This window comes from Hemiscyllium ocellatum, chromosome 19 (assembly GCF_020745735.1).
Source record: "Hemiscyllium ocellatum isolate sHemOce1 chromosome 19, sHemOce1.pat.X.cur, whole genome shotgun sequence".
Taxonomy (NCBI): Eukaryota; Metazoa; Chordata; class Chondrichthyes; order Orectolobiformes; family Hemiscylliidae; genus Hemiscyllium; species Hemiscyllium ocellatum.
The window spans coordinates 42881207-42900556 of NC_083419.1; the positions used below are offsets into that span (position 1 = coordinate 42881207).

At 39.2% G+C, this 19350-nt stretch overlaps 1 protein-coding gene across 2 annotated transcripts; it reads right to left on the bottom strand.

Moving 5' to 3' along the window:
- Nucleotides 1-1124: 1124 nt before the first annotated feature.
- On the bottom strand, nt 1125-18299 carry adck2 (aarF domain containing kinase 2). Of its 2 annotated transcripts, none has more exons than XM_060839410.1 (8): nt 17968-18299; nt 12153-12299; nt 10537-10665; nt 6131-6226; nt 3176-3427; nt 2157-2285; nt 1764-1817; nt 1125-1664 (listed from the first exon to the last, which is right to left on the bottom strand). In XM_060839410.1, exons 2-8 carry the CDS (start codon nt 12294-12296, stop codon nt 1527-1529), a joined length of 942 nt encoding a protein of 313 aa, XP_060695393.1. In that variant the 5' UTR covers nt 12297-12299; nt 17968-18299; the 3' UTR covers nt 1125-1526. The 2 variants fall into 2 exon arrangements, with proteins under 2 accessions (XP_060695393.1, XP_060695392.1); XM_060839409.1 differs by having other exon boundaries at nt 16943-18299.
- Between the last annotated feature and the right edge of the window lie 1051 nt (nt 18300-19350).

Sequence of the window (19350 nt, forward strand, 5' to 3'; positions counted from 1 at the left end):
TAGCTGCTGTGGTAAACAAAGCCCTGTTTTTGATAGAGTGGGCATTTGGTAAGAAAATGTAAAGGGTCTGATTGTACATCAGTTATCATCAACCATGGAGGCAATGATGGGTGAAGTGTGATGACAGGAAGCTAAGCATCCAAGTTACACTTGAAATGGAAAGATTGGAACGCAAGGATAGTTGGTGCTGTAGTTGGTGATGAGCCAGTGCTGGGAGTATAATTGGGCCTTCTCGAGGATAGAGAGGCAAAGAGAAGATCATTGTGCATTTAGCTAAGAATTAGAGCAAAAAAGTAGAGAAACAGTATTCAGCTAAGGAAATTCAGGGGAAAAAAAGCTCCTGAGGAGAAATGAAGACTGGAATGGCTAGGTGACCAAATAAAACCCCCAATAAAACAGTTTTCTACCCTGGGGATTGTAAATGATTTGAAAAGGTTTTGTGTTGCAATCATGACTTATAATCTTTTTTGCTGCATACACACAAATACTTGTGCAAATCTCAAAACAAATCATGATCCAAATATTTCAACTCCATCAAAATGAGGACTAAATGAGATATTCTTGTTACAGTTATGCAATTCCAGTCCTTGGTGGTACAAAAATTGTTCTAAGCAGTTTTTTTTAGATCATCGGCCCCTGCAAAGTATGATCAAACGTTCCTGCTCAGACTGTTCTTCGTACTTGTGTGCTTCTTAGCTGTAGCTTAGTAGGTAGCACAACTACTTACAGGTTGTGGATTCAAGTCCCACTCCAGAGATCAGAACAAATACAATGTGTTGGAGGTGACCTTTTCAGGATAAGATGTTAAATGGAGGCCCCCAACAGCCCCTTCTGTTGGTCATCAAAGATCCCTTGGCAGTATTCCAAACAGAGGGTGAGTTATTCCTGATGTCTTAGGCAATCTGTATTGCTCAAATCAGTATCACAAAATATGGATTATCAGGCCATTGCTGTTCATGGGAGTTTCATGTGTGCAAACTGGCTGCTACTCTTCCTACATTACAGTAGTAACTGTACTTCAACAGCAGTTCTTTGGCTAAAGCACTATTTCTTTATCTCTTTAAAAAAACATGAGGCATACTACAGTTAAAATTAGAGACATAAGAAATGGTTGAGTTGTAGCATTTTATTAGGTTGTTGTACAAAGTTCTGCAGCATGGTATGCACTGTACCAACATCTTAACCCCCTCCCCAACTCCCTGATTCAAATCACCACCATTGAAAGCTACATTTGTTCAGTTTGTTGGTGCAGTATAATAAAATCAATATATCCAAGAAGTCTATTTGTACACACACAATCTTGCATTTTCATTTTGTTTACACTTTTACAAGGGCTCAACAGTCTGATTAAAACACAAATAACTCCACAAATGGATTTTTATTGGACTAGGCATCATCCTGTAGTTAAATCTCCACTCTTGCATTGGTCAAAGTTGAATAGGTGCAGATCTCTGGTCAAAGGTGCTCTCTCTCTCCTTTCATGAGTAAGGGTGGTCATAATGCAATGCCACAGTTTGAGAACATCATTACAAATTTTGGGTGTCCTTCAGTAGCACAGGTCTGGCCACTTCCAGAAAGTCCAGCTTGGGATCCAGAGAATGACTAAGGCTCTCCAAGACCATGAAAGCAAAAATGATGGAGACCAGGTTACTTTCCACCTTGACCTGGAGTTGAGAGAAGAATACAAACAATGATGCAGTCACATTTTAATTGATCAAAAACATGGATTTCCACATGTCATCAAACTCAGAGTTTCACTTTACCTTGTGTGCAAACAGTGTCTCCAAAACCTGAGACAGTAAACCTGCAACATGGAGCTGAGAAAATAAGAGGGGAAAAAAACATTTAAAATTGATCAGCCAACAAACAAACATCTTTCCTTCTTCCTCATCAACTGGTCCCATCAGCACACTTTCCATTCTATCTGACAGCAATCTAGTGATTAAAATAAACCACACAACTGTAGTATTCCATGGAGTCACTTCACCTGGGGACAAATATGTAGAAATCACCATTATGACGACAAATACATTAACTGGATATTTCTATTAAACCTTTGAATATCTTTACAATGAACATTTCTTGCATGACAATGCTGAATTATATCAGTATTATTATAATGCAGCCTTAACCAAGGAATGTCAATGTGCTAATACCTCTCCCAGAGAATTTGTCTTCTTCCTGGCTTCACTGAGGAGATTTTTTATTTCAGATTTAAAAAGTTGTATGTCCGGACATTCATTGGCTCTGGACCGAGTCAGGAGTAATTCTGCAACTTGTTCTCCCTGAAAATAAAACAGCGTGCAGTATTACACAATATGAAGCCAAACTCCAGGTAAATTTAGTACACTTATCTTTGTTGACATGCAATTTGACCACCTACGCCCAACACACTGCTTCTCTGGATAAAAACTCAAATTAAGAATGAGGAAAGCAGAAATATAGTTTTAAAAATGAATAGGAAACTAACCTGGATGCAACGACCTAAAGAGGAAAACTTAATGAATACAAGGTACTGAACAGTCACCACGGTTACAAAGTACAAAATCAAATACACAATTCAACTGTTAAATATTTAGTGGTAGAATTAATGAAATGACTTTGATACCGCTACTAAACCCCATCAGCAAATATCAATAAAATTTATCAAAATCAGTTAATCTCAGCAAGAAGCAGCTTTTAACTTTGTCTGGACCAAGAAAGGGCCATGAGGCCCACAGAGCCACTCAGTGAAGAATACCTTTATCCTTAAAGGAAGGCACTCTCATAAGCAAATGATAAATGAATTTATGCCTTCCTGTTAACTAATGCCCTATGCCACTGATATCACATATAAGGTAGGGTTGGAATGCACAGCTTCCAATTTTGGCAGAGCATGATAACCAATATATTTACTCAGGATGTGTCTCATGATTTGATATCCAAATAATACAATTTTATGTTAAATGTTTGCAGGAGGAAACTGAAAATTCTACATTAAAGAGGATTGAAGTAATAAATTATTTGTCGTATGTAAAAAGCAAACTTGAAATTCTCAAGTTAGATCAAAAGTAAAATAAAATAAAAACACACGATTACAAGAGTTGATTGACCTACATTTTGCAGCACTTCCCTTATCTGGTCTTTTGGGGATGGAATGGTACATACAGAGGAAGAAGAATTCACATACTCTTACCTGCCCTTCAATTAAAGCGGTGAAGACAGCCTTGAAATTATGCACGTCAGATGGATGGAGTTCAGTAACAATGCCAGTATCTAGAAGAATAAGCTTTAATGGGCATTGGGAATGATGCACATTAACAATTAGCGTATCACATAAGTCTACAATCGTCGTCTTGTCATCATTTTGTAAATGAAATTGATTAGCCCCCTGGATGGAAATATTTCTAGAGTGAAGGTCTCCATGAATAAAGTTATCCACAAACACCTATGGAGAAAAATAATATTTCAACAGGGAACAATGTCACAATAACACAGAAAACTAAACGTCTTTTTCAGAATCATTAATTTGCTGTACTTGAAAAAGTACAGCACCTGATGTAGATCATTCAAAGATGTAGTTCATCATTCTCCTCCTGCATCTCTTCCCCCAATTCCATTTTCTCTGAACTCCTCCTATTCATCACATCCCCTCCTTTTCTTCCTCTCATAAGTCGCTTTATTCACCACCTGATAAAGAGGCAGCGCCTCAAAAGCTAGTGCTTCCAAATAAACCTGTTGGACTATAACCTGGTGTTGTGTGATTTTTAACTTTGTACTTGAAAAAGACTGTTATCACAATTTGAGACAAAACAATGTTCCTTCTATCGGTTGGCTCTTCCTCCCTTGAGACTGTGTTTATTTATGACCTAACTCTAGGGAAGCACTTCTGGCACATTTGAATGCCAGTCACTGATTAAAGTAACAGGTGCTTCGAAATGTTTTCTGTCACTTTGAAAGTAATTATAATTGTCTTCTTAATAACAAAACCAGTAATGGAAAAAATGCAGCTATGTCAAAGAGCAACCCTTTGAGTCTAGCCAAATAGTTACTCAAGCAGTCAATACAAGATATCTAGGAATGACAGTCTTTCTACAGCAACTGTGGAGTTTCATCATTGGTAAAAATCAATAAAATAAATTTTAAAAAACATTATTGATTCCAGGGCTTGTAACAATGATTCTCAGATTAGGAGACCAATTATCTGCCAACTAAGCTAGCCAATTTGTGTAGGAATTAAGCTGCAGTGTTAAACTGTTCTTTTTGCATCATTAAACTGTTTGACAGCAAAGTGACATGGATCCACCAACTTGCATGCACAGAGGCGGCAGTGAGGGCTGAGAACAAACACAACTGCTCTTGATGCCTTTACTGTCCACAGGACCACTTACCCCCAACTTATTGCACTGTACTTCCTTTAAGACCCGAGATCATATCCTGCCCTGGTTTCTGTTCTCTCATTGACACTAACAGCAAATTTGCATCAGTTTTTGTGTATGATCACATAGCAACTTCTCTGAGCCTTAGCTGCTTCACTCTACTCATTACTTCTTTTCCCTGTGACTCCGCATCAATGCCCCATTGTTTCCTATGCTTTTCCTAATCCCATACACTTTCTTTGCCTGTCTTGCCCCAAACAGCTTCTTCCCCTCCGCCAATCTTCAGGTTTGCTTATCTGCCCTATCTCCTCACTCATCCATACCCTTTGTCAACCCATTCCCCAACTTGGCTCATCTTTCTCCTCCTGCATCACTACCCTAATTTCATTTTCTCTGAATCTCTCCTATTAAATCACATTCCTTCCTTTTCTTCCTCTCATAATCCCTTTTATTCACTCCCTTATCACCTAACTATCCAACAATCACTCATTCAATAGGTCTGTGAGCGGCCTTGAATTCCCATGTCCAGTGCCACTCGAGATTGATTATTTGTTATTTTAAAATTGGACATTGTTATTCCTAAAACACCATAAGCACCCAACTTGGTATAAACACCCTGTGGCTCACCATAAGCAACACCATAAGAGACATTATTAGAATGTATTAAACTGCTGAGTCTGTTTGATTTGTGTTTCTCTTAATTATGACACTTGGTACATTGTAGACAAACAGTTGCATGTATGTCTGCAGTTTATCTCAATCACTATTGTGGTGGTGGTAATGCCTGCTGTTCTTTCTTCTGATTGTACTGTAACCTTTGATAAACAAGAATACAAGAGTAGATGAGTCATTGAAGCAAGAGGGAAGGGAAGAATCGGTACAGAGTAAGGAAGGCAAAAAGAGAGTATGGGCTTAGGGAAAGGATGGGAAGCAATGAGGGTGATATGGAATAATAAATGAAGGAAATTATATGTTACTTTGCTTCCACTGCACCCTACACCTGTTGTACATTAAAGGAGTGTTCAGTGTACTCCGATTAATTTTGAGCAATACAAATGATACGAACATTTTATATTAAGCACACAAACACATTAATAAAAAGGTGTTGCATTCTCCCAACATGTTATGCAGTGAATCAAACAGACCACAAAAAAAATCCAGTTTAACTTCAGGCCTATGCTGGTGAAAATTATTCAATTGGTCTTACAGTTCCTGAGCTAGGGACAAAAAGGAAAATCAATTGAGGTGATTCTTAAGAGAAAACACTTGCATGTTAATGGACAAGCGCTGATTTTGTGATGCCACTGTTAAACAACCTGGCGACACTCAATTAAAACAAAGATCTGCAGATGCTAGAGATTTGAAAATGAAAACAGAAATTGCTGGAGAAACTCAGCAGGTCTGGCAGCATCTATGGAGAGAAAACAGAGTTCCTTTTTGAGTTTGGTGACTCTTCATCAGAAGAGTGGTCATACACAATGCCCAGTTACAGATACAAGCAGCAGGGGAAGTACTTATTGCAGTATGAGTCAGTAATTTTAAGTCAGGTAAAGTGTTGTGCTTAGAAAATGCTTAATGGGTTATTATTAATAGAGGCACAGGTGCAGCTCTCTGTACAGCCTGTTTTTACATATGCAATTGTAATTGTCTGGTCCAATTAATCAGTACTTCTCATATTCTCCCTTTACATACTGTTGAACAACATACTAAATATTGTGTGGACCCTCTCCTCCCATCATTTTCAGAGCCTATGACCATTTGCCCAGAGTTACCATCTTCAGCAGCATCTCCACCCCAACTCTTGCCAACTTCTGTTTCAGTACGTAAGGTACATCCTTTGCCAAGTACATTGAGATGGGTTCATTCTCCTAAACACAAAGAACACAGAAAAGTTAGACTCTCACTGTCCCTTGTGATTGTATACAGTAGCATTTAATTAAATGTTGAGTGTTCTGAATTCCCTGTCCAGACTCTAAAATATCAGTTTATTGGTCAAACAGTTGTTTTGTATGCGATATTGAGCCAGGGCTATTACTGCTGCAAAAAACTTACACATTCCCAGTGTAAATAAAGGATGATGTGAAATATAAAATAAGATTCTGTAGTAACCATGCGCTGAGGGGACAGAGGATGATGGTGGAGGGGTGCTTTTTGAACTGGAGGTCTGTCACCAGCAGTGTTCCACAGGAATCAGTTCTGGGTTCTCTTTTGTTTGTCATTGATATAAATGATTTGCAGAAGAATATATAAGAGGCATGGCTACTATGTTTGCGGATGACACCAAAATTGGTGGCATAGTAAACAGTGAAGAAGGTTTTCTAAGATCACAAAGGGATCTTGATGAAAGGGGTCAATGGGCTGAAAAACAGCAGATGGAGTTTAATCTGGACAAATGTGAGGCATTGCAATTTTGTATAACAAACATTGGTAGTGCTTATACAATTAATGGTAGGGCCTTGGGTAGTGTTGTAGAACAGAGGGACTTAAGGGTGCAGATACATAATTCTTTGAAGTGTGTGTCACGTATAGACAGGGTGGTTAAAAACACGTTTGGCACACTCACCTTATTGCTCAGTCCTTTAGAGTATAGGAGGTGGGAAGTCATGTTGAGGTTGTGCAGGACATTAGTGAAGCCTCTTCTGGAACACTGTGTCCAGTTCTGGTCACCCAGTTATAGAAAGTATGTTATTAAGCTGGAGAGGGTTCAGAAGAGAGAGTTACCAGGATGTTGCTGGGAATGGAAGATTTAGTTATAAAGAAAGACTGGATAGGCTGGACATTTTCACTGGAGTGCAGGACGTTCAGGAGTGACCTGATAGAAGTTTATAACTTAATGAGAGATATAGATAGAGTTAATGGTAGTTGTCTTGTCCCTAGGATGGAGGATTTCAAGACGAGGAGTCACATTTTTAAAGTGAGAGGAGAGGGATTTTAAAAAAGACAGGAGAGGCAAATTTTTTCAGAAAAATGTTTTGCATGTGAAATGAATTTCCTGAGGAAGTGATGAATGCCGCACAATTACGTTTAAAAGACAATTGGATAGCTACATGAATAGGAAAGGTTTAGAGGGATATGGACCAAGAGCAGGCAGTTGGGGCTAGTTTAGTTTGGGATTATGTTTGACATGGACTAGTTGGACCGAAGGGTTCGTTTCTGTGCTGTATGACTATGACTTTAAAGCACACATCTGTCTTAGAACATAGAGGAGAAATGCTCCCAACAAACTCACCGTACAGCTACCTATACATTCTCCAACGCACAAGATGACAGGACTGCAAGAACTAGAAAACGTTTTTGACCTCAGTTGGTTTATCCTTTTCTTTTGGAGAGACATTGCCCAACTTTGTCTTTCTGGGCAGCATAAGCTCCCTCTTTCCAAAGAGAAACTGCTGCCCAGAATAATTTTCCAATCAGACATGAAAAGCCAATAGGCCTGCCAGAATGATACTTCAAAAATTATTTTTTAAAAAGAATCATAATATATTGGGGTAAATGTTAACCTTTACTGCACTGTGGCAATCTGAGAGCACCCCACCCTCAGGTTCATTACAAGCACCTTGAAACTTAATTCGATTGAAACCAATGGAATGATAATTAAGGCGGGGTTGGGTCACAATGTGCTCCATTACAACAAGCTCTCCTCTCCTCACTGTTTGATCACGCAGCATTGCCCTTTGATGTGAAGGCCACTGCTTGTCACTGGCCACTTGGGTGTTTCTTTGCTTCCAGGTGGTGGAATTGAATAAAACTTTGTGCACCTTGTGTCTTTCACTGTGTCTCACACCTGCACACACACACTATGGGTGCTGGGGAAAAAATAAGCACTACCGCAGATAGGCAGTAGTATGGGAAAAGAAAAAAAGAAATAGGAAAAGAAAAAGCTCTACCCTCCTCCAGATTACCTTCCATGCTGTGAACATGATGTAAGTTTACCATACACGACACTTCCAGAACTACACTGTGCGTTCAAAGAGTTTTTTGATATTTCCTTAACCCATTCTATATACCACCTCATACTTCTTCTCCTGTCTCAGGTGTACATTTTCTAAGCATTTGACAATATTTATCTTAATTGTTCCAGTTTCTTATAGGCCTGTATGTTCATGAATACAAATACATTCAACTTCATATTACTCAGTTGTCTAGGAATAAAAGGTCCATTCTAAAGGTTGTTGAGAGATAATTATTTGGAAGCTCTTTTTGCAGCTAAACTCATATATCTTATTTCTGAGGCAAAGATTATTACGTGCTAGGATTTGTAGTTAATGCATTCCGAAGAAGCGAAAAATTTTCAGGACCACCACTTCTAGGACCTCTGAAGTTTCACCTGTGTTATGGCCTAGTAACAAAACTGAATTTCTGTCTATTGAGAAACTGAGGCCATTTCAACCTTATCTTTCCAACCTCTGTTAATTAATATGTTTTTGTGTAAAATTACAGCAGATTAAATGATGTCACTTAAATTTGATATGCTTGCAATATTAAGAATTCTCAGGAGAGACTGGAATTTTTGAACAAACATGCCTGTATGCACTTTAATCACATTCCTAACCAGATGTTTTAAAATTTCAATTTATCAGGCATGTTACCATTTCATGTAATTCCCAAGTTCTTCCATGCGAGTAATCTTTTTTTGGGCTGTTATATTAGGTGTCATTTCACACATGATCAGCTGCTAAATACTAGTGTTCCACGGAGAAATCATTTTTCCAACCGTCAGCTTCCTTCAAGAGCTTTGATGTTCCACTGTAGTCTTTCAATTGTCATTTAATTGCCATAACTTCATTCTTTTGAACTGCAATAGATTCAAGGCTGGGTGAACAAATTGCAAAGAACGTTCCTGCACTATGTGTCAATAAATAGCTAGTGATGCAATTGTCATATGTTCGTTTATTCATTTACATTCGACATTAGATGCAAAATCAAAAGTAGGCCATTCAACCCATCCAGTCTGATCTGCCATTCAATAAAATTTTGGCTGATTTGATAAATCTCAATTCCACTTTCCTATCTTTTCTCCATATCCCTTGAGTTACTTAATGATTAAAAATCTGCACATCTCCGCCTTGAGTTGGACTGGGGTGGACAAAGTTAAAGATTACCCAACACCAGGTTATAGTCCAACAGGTTTATTTGGAAGCACTAGTTTTCGAAGCGCTGCTTCTTCATCAGGTTGGTTACGGAGCAGAATCATAAGACACAGACTTTTTAGCAACAGGATTGCAATGCCATGGAATGTAATATTAAAAGCTAGATTTGTTTAATATTACATTCCATGGCATTCAATCCTGTTGCTATAAAGTCTGTGTCTTATGTTCTGTTCCATAACTACCTGAAGAAGCAGTGCTTTGAAAGCTTGTGATTCCAAATAAACCCATTGCACTTTAACCTGGTGTTGTGTGATTTTTAACTTTGAGTGTACTAAATGGCCTAGCCTTGAAAACCCTCTGCAGTCAAGAATTCCACAGATTTGGAATCCTCTGGAGAAAACAAAGATCTTCTCATCTTTGACATAAGTGTGTAACACCTTATTCTGATATTATGCCCTCTGGTCCTAGAATTTCCAACAAGGGGAAACAAACTTTCCATACTTAGCCTGTCAAGTTTCCGAATAACCTTACAGATTTCGGGAAGGAACCTCTCATTCATCTATATTACAATGAGTAAAGGCACAATCTAATCAACTTCTCCTCTGTATCTGGTATCCGTCTATCTGGTTTGCCACTAATCCCAATACATCTTCCCTTAAATAAGGGGGACAAAACTGTTCACTGTATTCCAGCTGTGGTCTGACTAGAATGGAATTAAGTCAAAGTTCATCTTTTCTCCTGCAGTTAAATTCTCATATCTATTGCCTTTATATTTCACTGTTGTGGTGCCTTCATAGTCTTACCAGACCATAGAGGCTTCTCTTATTAGAGAGAGGCGACTGGTGGTGATTTAATCTGAGGACCACCAGATCTCAGGCAAGTGAAGAGATTGAGAAGGAGAGTCCTTTATGGTAACCTCAAACCGGTGATGGGAATTGAACCTACACTGTAGGCATCACACTGCTCTCCAATACGACAATCCAACCAACTGAGCTAAACCATGTTTTACAATGGCTATCAAATTACAATCCTGTTTCACCCAGTTCCAACAACAAATTTCAGCAACAACTTGTAGTTTAAAAAAATACCTCAAATGTTTCAACCAGAATTGTTCTTGTGACAAACGGCCTGAGGGGTATTGGAAACTTGACTGATTCCATATTCTGAAAATTCTCTCGGAACTTCTCCATATTCTTTGCTTCATGGCGCAAGTCAATCTGTCGGGTAATGCCAGGAAACAGTGTTTAGTTTAGATAAATGCTGTCTGAGTTGAACTATAGAAGGAAGTAATTTCTCACTAGCTAATCCAATAACTTAAAAAAAATCACAAGACACTTTTTAACCTGAGACAAATCATCAATATTAAAAACAGAAAACTTTAAATTCCATTAAAGAAAATTACAGGAAGAAATATTATTATTAGATTTTTAAAAAATTATTAGATTCCTTGTAGTGTGGAAATAGGCCCTTCAGCCCAACCAGTCCACACCGACCCTCTGAAAAGTAACCGACCCAGACCCATTTTCCTCTGACTAAAGCACCTAATACTACGGGCAATTTAAAATGGCCAATTCACCTGACCTGCACATCTTTAGACTGTAGGAGGAAACCGGAGCAGCCAGAGGAAACTCACACAGACACAGAGAGAATGTGCTAACTCCACATTCCTGGTGCTGTGAGGTAGCAGTGCTAACCACTGAGCCACCGTGCTGGGAAAGCAAGCACTAATTCTGCACTGTTAATTCGAGGTTTTGTTCTCCATTTGTACTTACTCTATAGTATTGCTACAAAATTAGTCGGAGGTGACCATGATTAACATCAAATGTAGCCAGTCTCACATAACTACGGCATTTACAAAAGCAGCAGGCAAAACAGCTAATCGAACTTCCAGTTAAGTTCTTTAAGAGCTTAAAATTAAGTTAAAAATCACACAACACCAGGTTATAGTCCAACAGGTTTAATTGGAAGCACACTAGCTTTTGGAGTGACGCTCCTTCATCAGGTGATAGTGACTATAACCTGGTGTTGTGTGATTTTTAACTTTGTACACCCCAGTCAACACCGGCATCTCCAAATTCAAATTAAGTGATTGACTGTCAACCCATGAGTAGGTCTCTCTGAGAGAAAATACTTTACAGTTAATTGTAGGATTAAAATAAGCATTTTCTTCTAATCATTCTGAATCTTACGGTTACACTTGTTTTCAGTTGCAATGCAGGATGATGAGTCCAATGGAGTTCACTAAATGTTTGTGTGATCTGATTGATCGCTGCTAGTTACTTGCCAGCCTAGAATTGATATTTATTATTATCGGATAATTTGAGATTGCTAAGCAGTTGAAAAACATAAACTTTATCATTGCTCAGTCACTGCTGCTGATTCATTCACCATTTTAATGAGTTGACACAGTCATGTTTAGTCAATGATGTATACAATTATTTCACTTTAGTTACAGAACTACTAATTTTCACAGGCTGACGTAACACCGATTATTAGCCATTTTAGTCATAAGAACTTTAAAAAATTTTGGTATATCTTTTACTAAGAAGATTTCTGAAAAGTACTTGAATTGCAAATAAGATGGAAAAGAACATCCATCTCCTCCAATTAACAAACTCTCCTGCCTCCTCACTCACAGAGACACCTGGACAATCTTTCAGAAAGGCCATGGTCAAAAGCAGACTTAGTTAATTTGTGTCCTCACCAATCGTTTCATGACCTCTTCAAATTCTCCTATTACTTCAGTCAACCTCAGCCACTTTAGACCTGGCAGGAGATTGAGAACCCATGTTGCTGCTTTCATCAGCATCAGATCCATATTGACTCGATGGGCTATCCCAGGATGCATCACCTACAAACAGAAATAGTAGATGTGAACCTCTGCAAACTGTCTTACTCTGCAGTCTCATATTATAAAATCCAAATGGGATGAAATGAATATCATCTCTTTCTGTTAATTGTAAATTATCTCCAGAAAACAGTTTGGAGAACTTAGCCGTGGTTGCAGAAATGCCTAAAATGTAATATTAATTGACACGGACATACAGACAGACTCAAAGACAGCCTTGTATGAAATGAAAAGGTCATGCTGGTTTGCTTTATTGACACTGGTGATTAGGGCACATTGATCCTACAAACAGGAGGACAAGTGCGCAGCTTCCTGACTTGATCTGTGACCTACTTGTGAAATAAGTGAGGAATATAACAAGTTGAGCACTGCTGAAAAATCCCAGAAATGCTGCTGAAGCTTTTTGTCTTGCACTCGTCAGACAGAATCAGAAAAATACCAAATCTGAAAGGGAACAATGATTTATATTGCATGAAGAGAGGGTTCTGATTGATTAGTAGAGGCATTGTTACGAAGAATCTATTGTAAAAAATTAAATGCTAAGCTCTCGTTAAATTCAAATCAGGCAAGTCGTCACTAATTGATTAAGACATTGCTTTGGGTAATACACCAGATAACAACTATCTCCAAAGCTTTTGTTATAGAACCTTCCAGCACGCACACAAATGAACCTGACAGATAATTATAAAATTAGTTAGAACATATAACATAGAACAATACAGCACAGAACAGGACCTTTGGCCCTCTATGTTGCGTTAACCATGAACTATTCTCAGCTCGTCCCCCTGTACTATCCCATCATCATCCATGTGCTTAACATAATTGGAATTTTTTAGCCATTGATGTCCAATTGTAGAATTACCACCTCTAATGTTGGATACCACGTTCCAGCATTTAAAATACATTAGAACAGTGGTTAAATTCACCATGAAAGCACCCAAATACCTGGAGGAAAACAAAATCAATCGTATGTTGACCAATTCCAGTAAATAAGCCAGAGTCTGTGAATTGTTATTTCTCCAAAGATCCTGTGTTTCTCATGCTCCTCCAATCACCAGTTCCCACTTTCTCACTCTTGCTGCTTCTCAAGAGACAGAATATATCATTGCAGGAGCAGCAAAGTAGGAAAACCTTTTGTTTGGAGGAGCAGGCCTGTCCAGACGCACAGCCTGCAGAAGACATTGACAAGGTGAGAGCACGCCCAGGTAACTGTCATTCACTCAACTTGAAGGAAGCATGTGCCCATTAGGCTGGCCCCAAATTTCACCACTGATTGAGGGTGACAGGTTCATAGTCCTGAGTTTCAGCCAATCAGGGGCAGGGATGCTGAACAAAAATATCAACCAGACTGGAGAGCTTATAAAGTTGCTGGCTAGCTCAGCATCATTCTTCCTAAAGTTACTTTAGCATTTTCTTTTGTTTTCACAAGCAAACATTGGTGAGCTTGAACATTGTACATTGAACATGGTCTATAATCACATTTACCTTCTATAATTATCTTCATGTCAGCAACGAACCTCCTTCATTCATGTTTCTTTGGAGTTGTAAATTAAAATTTGAGAATCTTAATCTTGACCTTTATTTTGCGTTGCTTTCTGATGATTTTAAGTTATGCATGATCAATTATTAACTTAAAGTGTAAAGGAAAATAATTGTTTTGACATACTATGTAACATTCTGTGCAGGGCCTGAGTTTGAGTCTGGGGAGGTGAAGCAAAATGGCAGCTGAGTGAGTTGGGGAAAAGGAACATATGTGTTGAGATATTCAATTTTTAAAAATTAACATCAATATCTTAAGTTGGAGATTCCAAGTTAAACAATTTTATATATATGAATACAATCTTTAATAACTTTCCTTTCTTGTTAAAAGAAAAAAAACACCTAAAACTACACATATAGAAGACAATGTTACTTTGTGACTGTATTATCTAAAGGGTCTAAATCACTCTAAAGGAGTGCGGGAATGAACAAGGTGCAACTGAAAACCAACAGGTAGACCCCAAAAATTAAAAGTAGCCATGATAAAAATCACGCAAGCAGCCCTTGGAAATATATATTTAGACCACTGCTATGTTTTGAGTTTTGCAAGTATGGAATAGTTGAGTATTGTCAATGCTCTGCTTGTTGCAAACAAACAAACAGACATGCTATTTAGCATAATCCATCAGTCGTTGGGATTATGGGCCACATATCTGATATCACACTGTCACTGAAATTTATATACAATTGATCCCCTCCCTGTACCCACAGAGGATACGTTCCAAGACCTACCATGGAAGCACGATACAACGAATAGGAATGAGCCCATTCATTTCAATGGTAAATTTACCTTCCCGACAGCCTTCTGGTCCCTTGTTCTGGAAGGTTCCCCATAATATTTTCAGGCTGCAGTAAACCATGGGTAACTGAAACCATGGAAAATAATTCTGCAGATACGGGGTTGCACTGTATTTACTTATTTGTGAAGTAGGCAAAAAATTTATATTTGGATTGATGGCAACTCCTGATTGTAGAGAATAACACTCCTGTTGAAACTATTTAGCAGCAGCCTGGAACATCAATTTTTCTTGGATAATCCAGAATATTCCATAGTAATCAGAGATAGACAATAGTAAAGTGGATGATATGCTTCATTAACACAATGCTGCCATCAAGTCAAAAAGATATTCTACCTACTACTGTTACAACATGGAGTAAACCCTTCTGCTAATTTAAACCAGACACACAGAAAAGCTCACCTCACCTCGTAATCTGTTAAAGTTTGAGTGACAAAGAACTACCCAAATATCACTATTTAAAGAAAAAATTAACAATTTTGTTCTTTCAGTCCAAAAGAGAACATTAGACAATGACTATTTACAACTCCTTTCTCTTAAACCTATCTTTTGCCTCCCACTCTACAATACTGGTCTGATTAAAAAAAACTCTTACTAAGATTTACAAAAAAAAAATCATATTTCAAAACCAGCCAGCTGTGTCTATTCTCCTTTGTAGATTTTCCTGGTCATCTTTTCTTTGGTTTTCTGCTGTGTAAGTTTCTTACAGACAGGTACCTTTTAGAGATCTATTCTTCTAGCAGTCTGTTGATGCTTGGCTGCTCTTTGCTGTTCTGGCCAACTATTCAAAATATCCGATTTCATATACCCCCAAAACATCAGGCCGTCTCATTGGCTTGATGTCTTCAAAACATTAAAATTCAAACTTGATTGGATTTTGGTATCTTGGGGCATAATGTAAACTGATTTGCCAAATTTGAATTTGTTGTGTAACATAGCAACCCAGCTCCGGCTATTTGTTTCACAGCCAAATGTTACATTTTTAAATTGTTCAGCACACTCTGCTTTCAGTCAGTCCTTGCCAGCTTTCACTCTCTTTTAAAGGTACGGTACACCTACAACTTCATAACACTATACAATGTGATATATGAATTTCAGTGAATGTGATGCTAAGCAAATGGGCCAAAGGTTCCAATGACCACATCAAACCCTTTGGGCGTTAGCAATAAACAATATAATGACCATACTCAAACCCAATTTGTGTTTGCCTAAAACATTGGGATCAATGTATGAGTATACGACTGGACGGCATTTGGTAAACAATTCTGTTTGTACAAGGATTACAGTAACAACCAATTTAAGATTAACAGTTGGGCTTGCACTGTAGCTCACTTACACTTGCTAGAAAGTACACATATTTATTTGCAGAGTCATGTCCTTTGCAATCAGGGAGAACTAAGCAATTTCCAACTAAATAAAAGATTGGAGACAGCCATTCCCTAGTACATTTCCATTGGCTTGACTAATCAACATTTACTTGCTTGGATTTAAACAAAAGCTTGAACGTTAAGTGTTCCCTGGTGCACTGTCTATGGCAATGTCTCTACCAATCATAGTCCATATGCCAATTCTCTTCTTATGCAGTATGAATTATCACTTCTTTTGAAGCCTGGCATTCTTGCAAAGCTGATCTGATGAACACAAGTTGAAGAACTAGAATAGTGTCTCTCTTTTCTCAGCAATACTCAGGGTTTGGATTACCAAGTGACCATTATGTTTAATTATCTTTATGCAGACATTGTACACGGTGGCACAGCGGTTAGCACTGCTGCCTCACAGCGCCTGAGACCCGGGTTCAATTCCTGACTCAGGCGACTGACTGTGGAGTTTGCACGTTCTCCCCGTGTCTGCGTGGGTTTCCTCCGGGTGCTCCGGTTTCCTCCCACAGTCCAAAGATGTGCGGGTCAGGTGAATTGGCCATGCTAAATTGCCCCTAGTGTTAGGTAAGGGGTAAATGTAGGGGTATGGGTGGGTTGCGCTTCGGCGGATCGGTGTGGACTTGTTGGGCCGAAGGGCCTATTTCCACACTGTAAGTAATCTAATCTAATCTACACAAAAATGCAAAAGTTATTCTTTTCATGAACTAACTTCTACTCAATGGCAAAAATGAAAACATAAATATCTAGCCTTAGAACTCTTTTCATTCGCACCAGCACCCTAATACAACTGCACACATATATAAACACACCAATAATAACCTAATGTTCGTATTTAATTTTTAAGCACTAAATATGGCTTCTACAGGAAAAAAAAACTGAACTTGAAAGGTTATTTATAGCACATGTGTACAGTTCTGTAGAACTGTAATACCTTGATAGCCACTGGAATGAGCGTTATTGGTTCAGGGTGAATGTATGCCTTTCTATCCTCCAGTTCTGGTATTCCAGCAGATTCCTCAGCAGTTTCAACTCCATTTTCTGGGTCATTATGGTCAACTTTCTTGGTCTGATCTTGAAATTCATTCTGTTTTTTACCAAATATGTAATGAAATATGCCTTGAAGCCCAAATACCTCCCAGGCTTCAAAGTGGTCCTCTTTTTCAAAACTTTCAACAAGTTTCTGAAATTCAGAGTTATTAATGTTCCTTGGATCAGTGTAAGCTCTGTAGACTTGAGCAATGCAGCCTGATCTGATAGGTTTCTTATTTTCAAACTGAAATATATTACTCCAGCCCTCTCCAAAGGCCCTTTTCATACTATATTCTGTGTAGTGCCATGGATGTGGTACAGCATGGACATGAAGTCTGGAGAGCTTATCACAGAACTCTGCTGAGAAGAGATCCCTCCTGGTGCTGAGCCACTGACCAAGTTTAATGTAAGTAGGACCAGCAGCCTCAATGGATCTCAAAAGCAAATTACACCAGAAAGTACCAAAACTGGAAGATGCAAGACAAACTGGATACAGCAGCAACAAAGGTCCAAACCTCAACAGCAGAACCACAGCTCGAACAGCCACTTGAACAGTTAAACGAAGCTTCCAGAATAGATCTTTCAAAAATGAGTGTTTAGCCTTTGAATTTGGCCAATGTAACACTTTTGCTTCCATAGTGACCGCCTTCTGGGAATTTGCAACCGATGAAGCTCCCAGACCTAAGTAAGCAAGAGTAAGTTTGGGGAAATACTTCAGTCTGAAAGACGCTTTCAAAGCAGGTTTGCCTGATATCAAGACAGTGATGTTCGACATAGGTTTGAACATCACTGAACGTATCCTGCAACTGAAGGAAAATGCAGCCATCATAGTGAAGGGATACAGAAACCAGACAAGATTTACAGATGTTGAACCTGGGAAAGCCAGGCTAATTTCTACCCTTATCTTCCATGTGGTCCAATGCACACCTGCAAAAAATGTTGCTTTGTCTTGCACTTCAGTTAAAAACACCAAACTGCAGTCTCAATCTCACAGCAGCCAGTCTCTTCATTGCCAGGGGGGAATGCAGCAGATTCACGCGATGATTCTCCCAGGCTGCTGTCTTACCAGCACCTTGTCTCTTAGAGGGTGCAATCCTCTCCTCTTTCTTTTCCTGGTCCTTCCACACTGTCATTCCAGATCAGGAATTCCCTCCTGGCTGGACCTGGAGATCCCCCAGCGCTCGCCCAGCCGAGCAGAGCCGAGCAGAGCCGAGCCGAGCCGAGCCCAGCCGATCCTCTCTCAGTGACAATGAACAAAAACAACCTTCCTCCCGGAGACCAGGGCACTGCGCACTGCGCACGCGCACCCGGCCGGCTCTCCACCATCTCTCCTTCTATTGGTGCCACCGGTTACAATCCCCTTCCATCCTCCTATTGGTCATTGTCCGTTTAACCCGCCTCTCCCCCCTGCTATTGGACAGTCATCAGGCCGATTCCATTCTATTGGTCAATTTCTTCAGGTCTCTGCCCCCTCCGTCCTCTTATTGGCCTGTTTCCTGACACCCCGCCCCCACGCTTCTGTCTCTGTGATGTGGGGGAACTAGTGTTGGACTTGGCTGGACAAAGTTCAAAATCACACAGCACCAGGTTATATTCCAACAAGTTTATTTGGAAATACAAGGTTTGGGAGCACTGCTCCTTCATCAAGGTAGCTAATGGGACAGGATCATAGGACACAGAATTTATAATTAAAGATAAAAGTGTCATACAACTGATGCAATGTATTGAACAAACCTAGATTGTTGTAAAGTCTTTAATCGCTTGTATGGGTTGCAGGTCTGGATTCATTAATATGTAAATTGTATGACACTTGGATCTTATACTTTAAATTCTGTGTCCTATGATCCTGCCCCATTAGCTACCTGATGAAGAAACCAGCTGTCCGAAAGCTTGTACTTCCAAATAACCCTGTTGGACTGTAGCCTGGTGTTGTGTGATTTTGAACTTTATCCATCCCAATCCAACACCGGCAGCTCCACATCATGGCTACCATGGCTACCATGGCTACCATACCTCCAACTGCCAGGTCAAAGTGGAGAGGATCTCCAAAATGATTGTGCATATAGATATACACATCAAGTTTCTGCAGAAATGCAAGAAAGCAGGAAAGATTCCGAAATGACTACAGATCACGAACCCACTCAAGATGACCTACAACACAAGCTATGCTGAGAGGCTTATGGCATCACACCTCTCGCAAGCTCCTCAATCATTTCATACGCGAATTCAATAGCAGGCATAATAACCTTGAAATTGAGATAGAGTCCATATTCTGAGCTTGCACACAAGATACATCAATATAGTTACGAG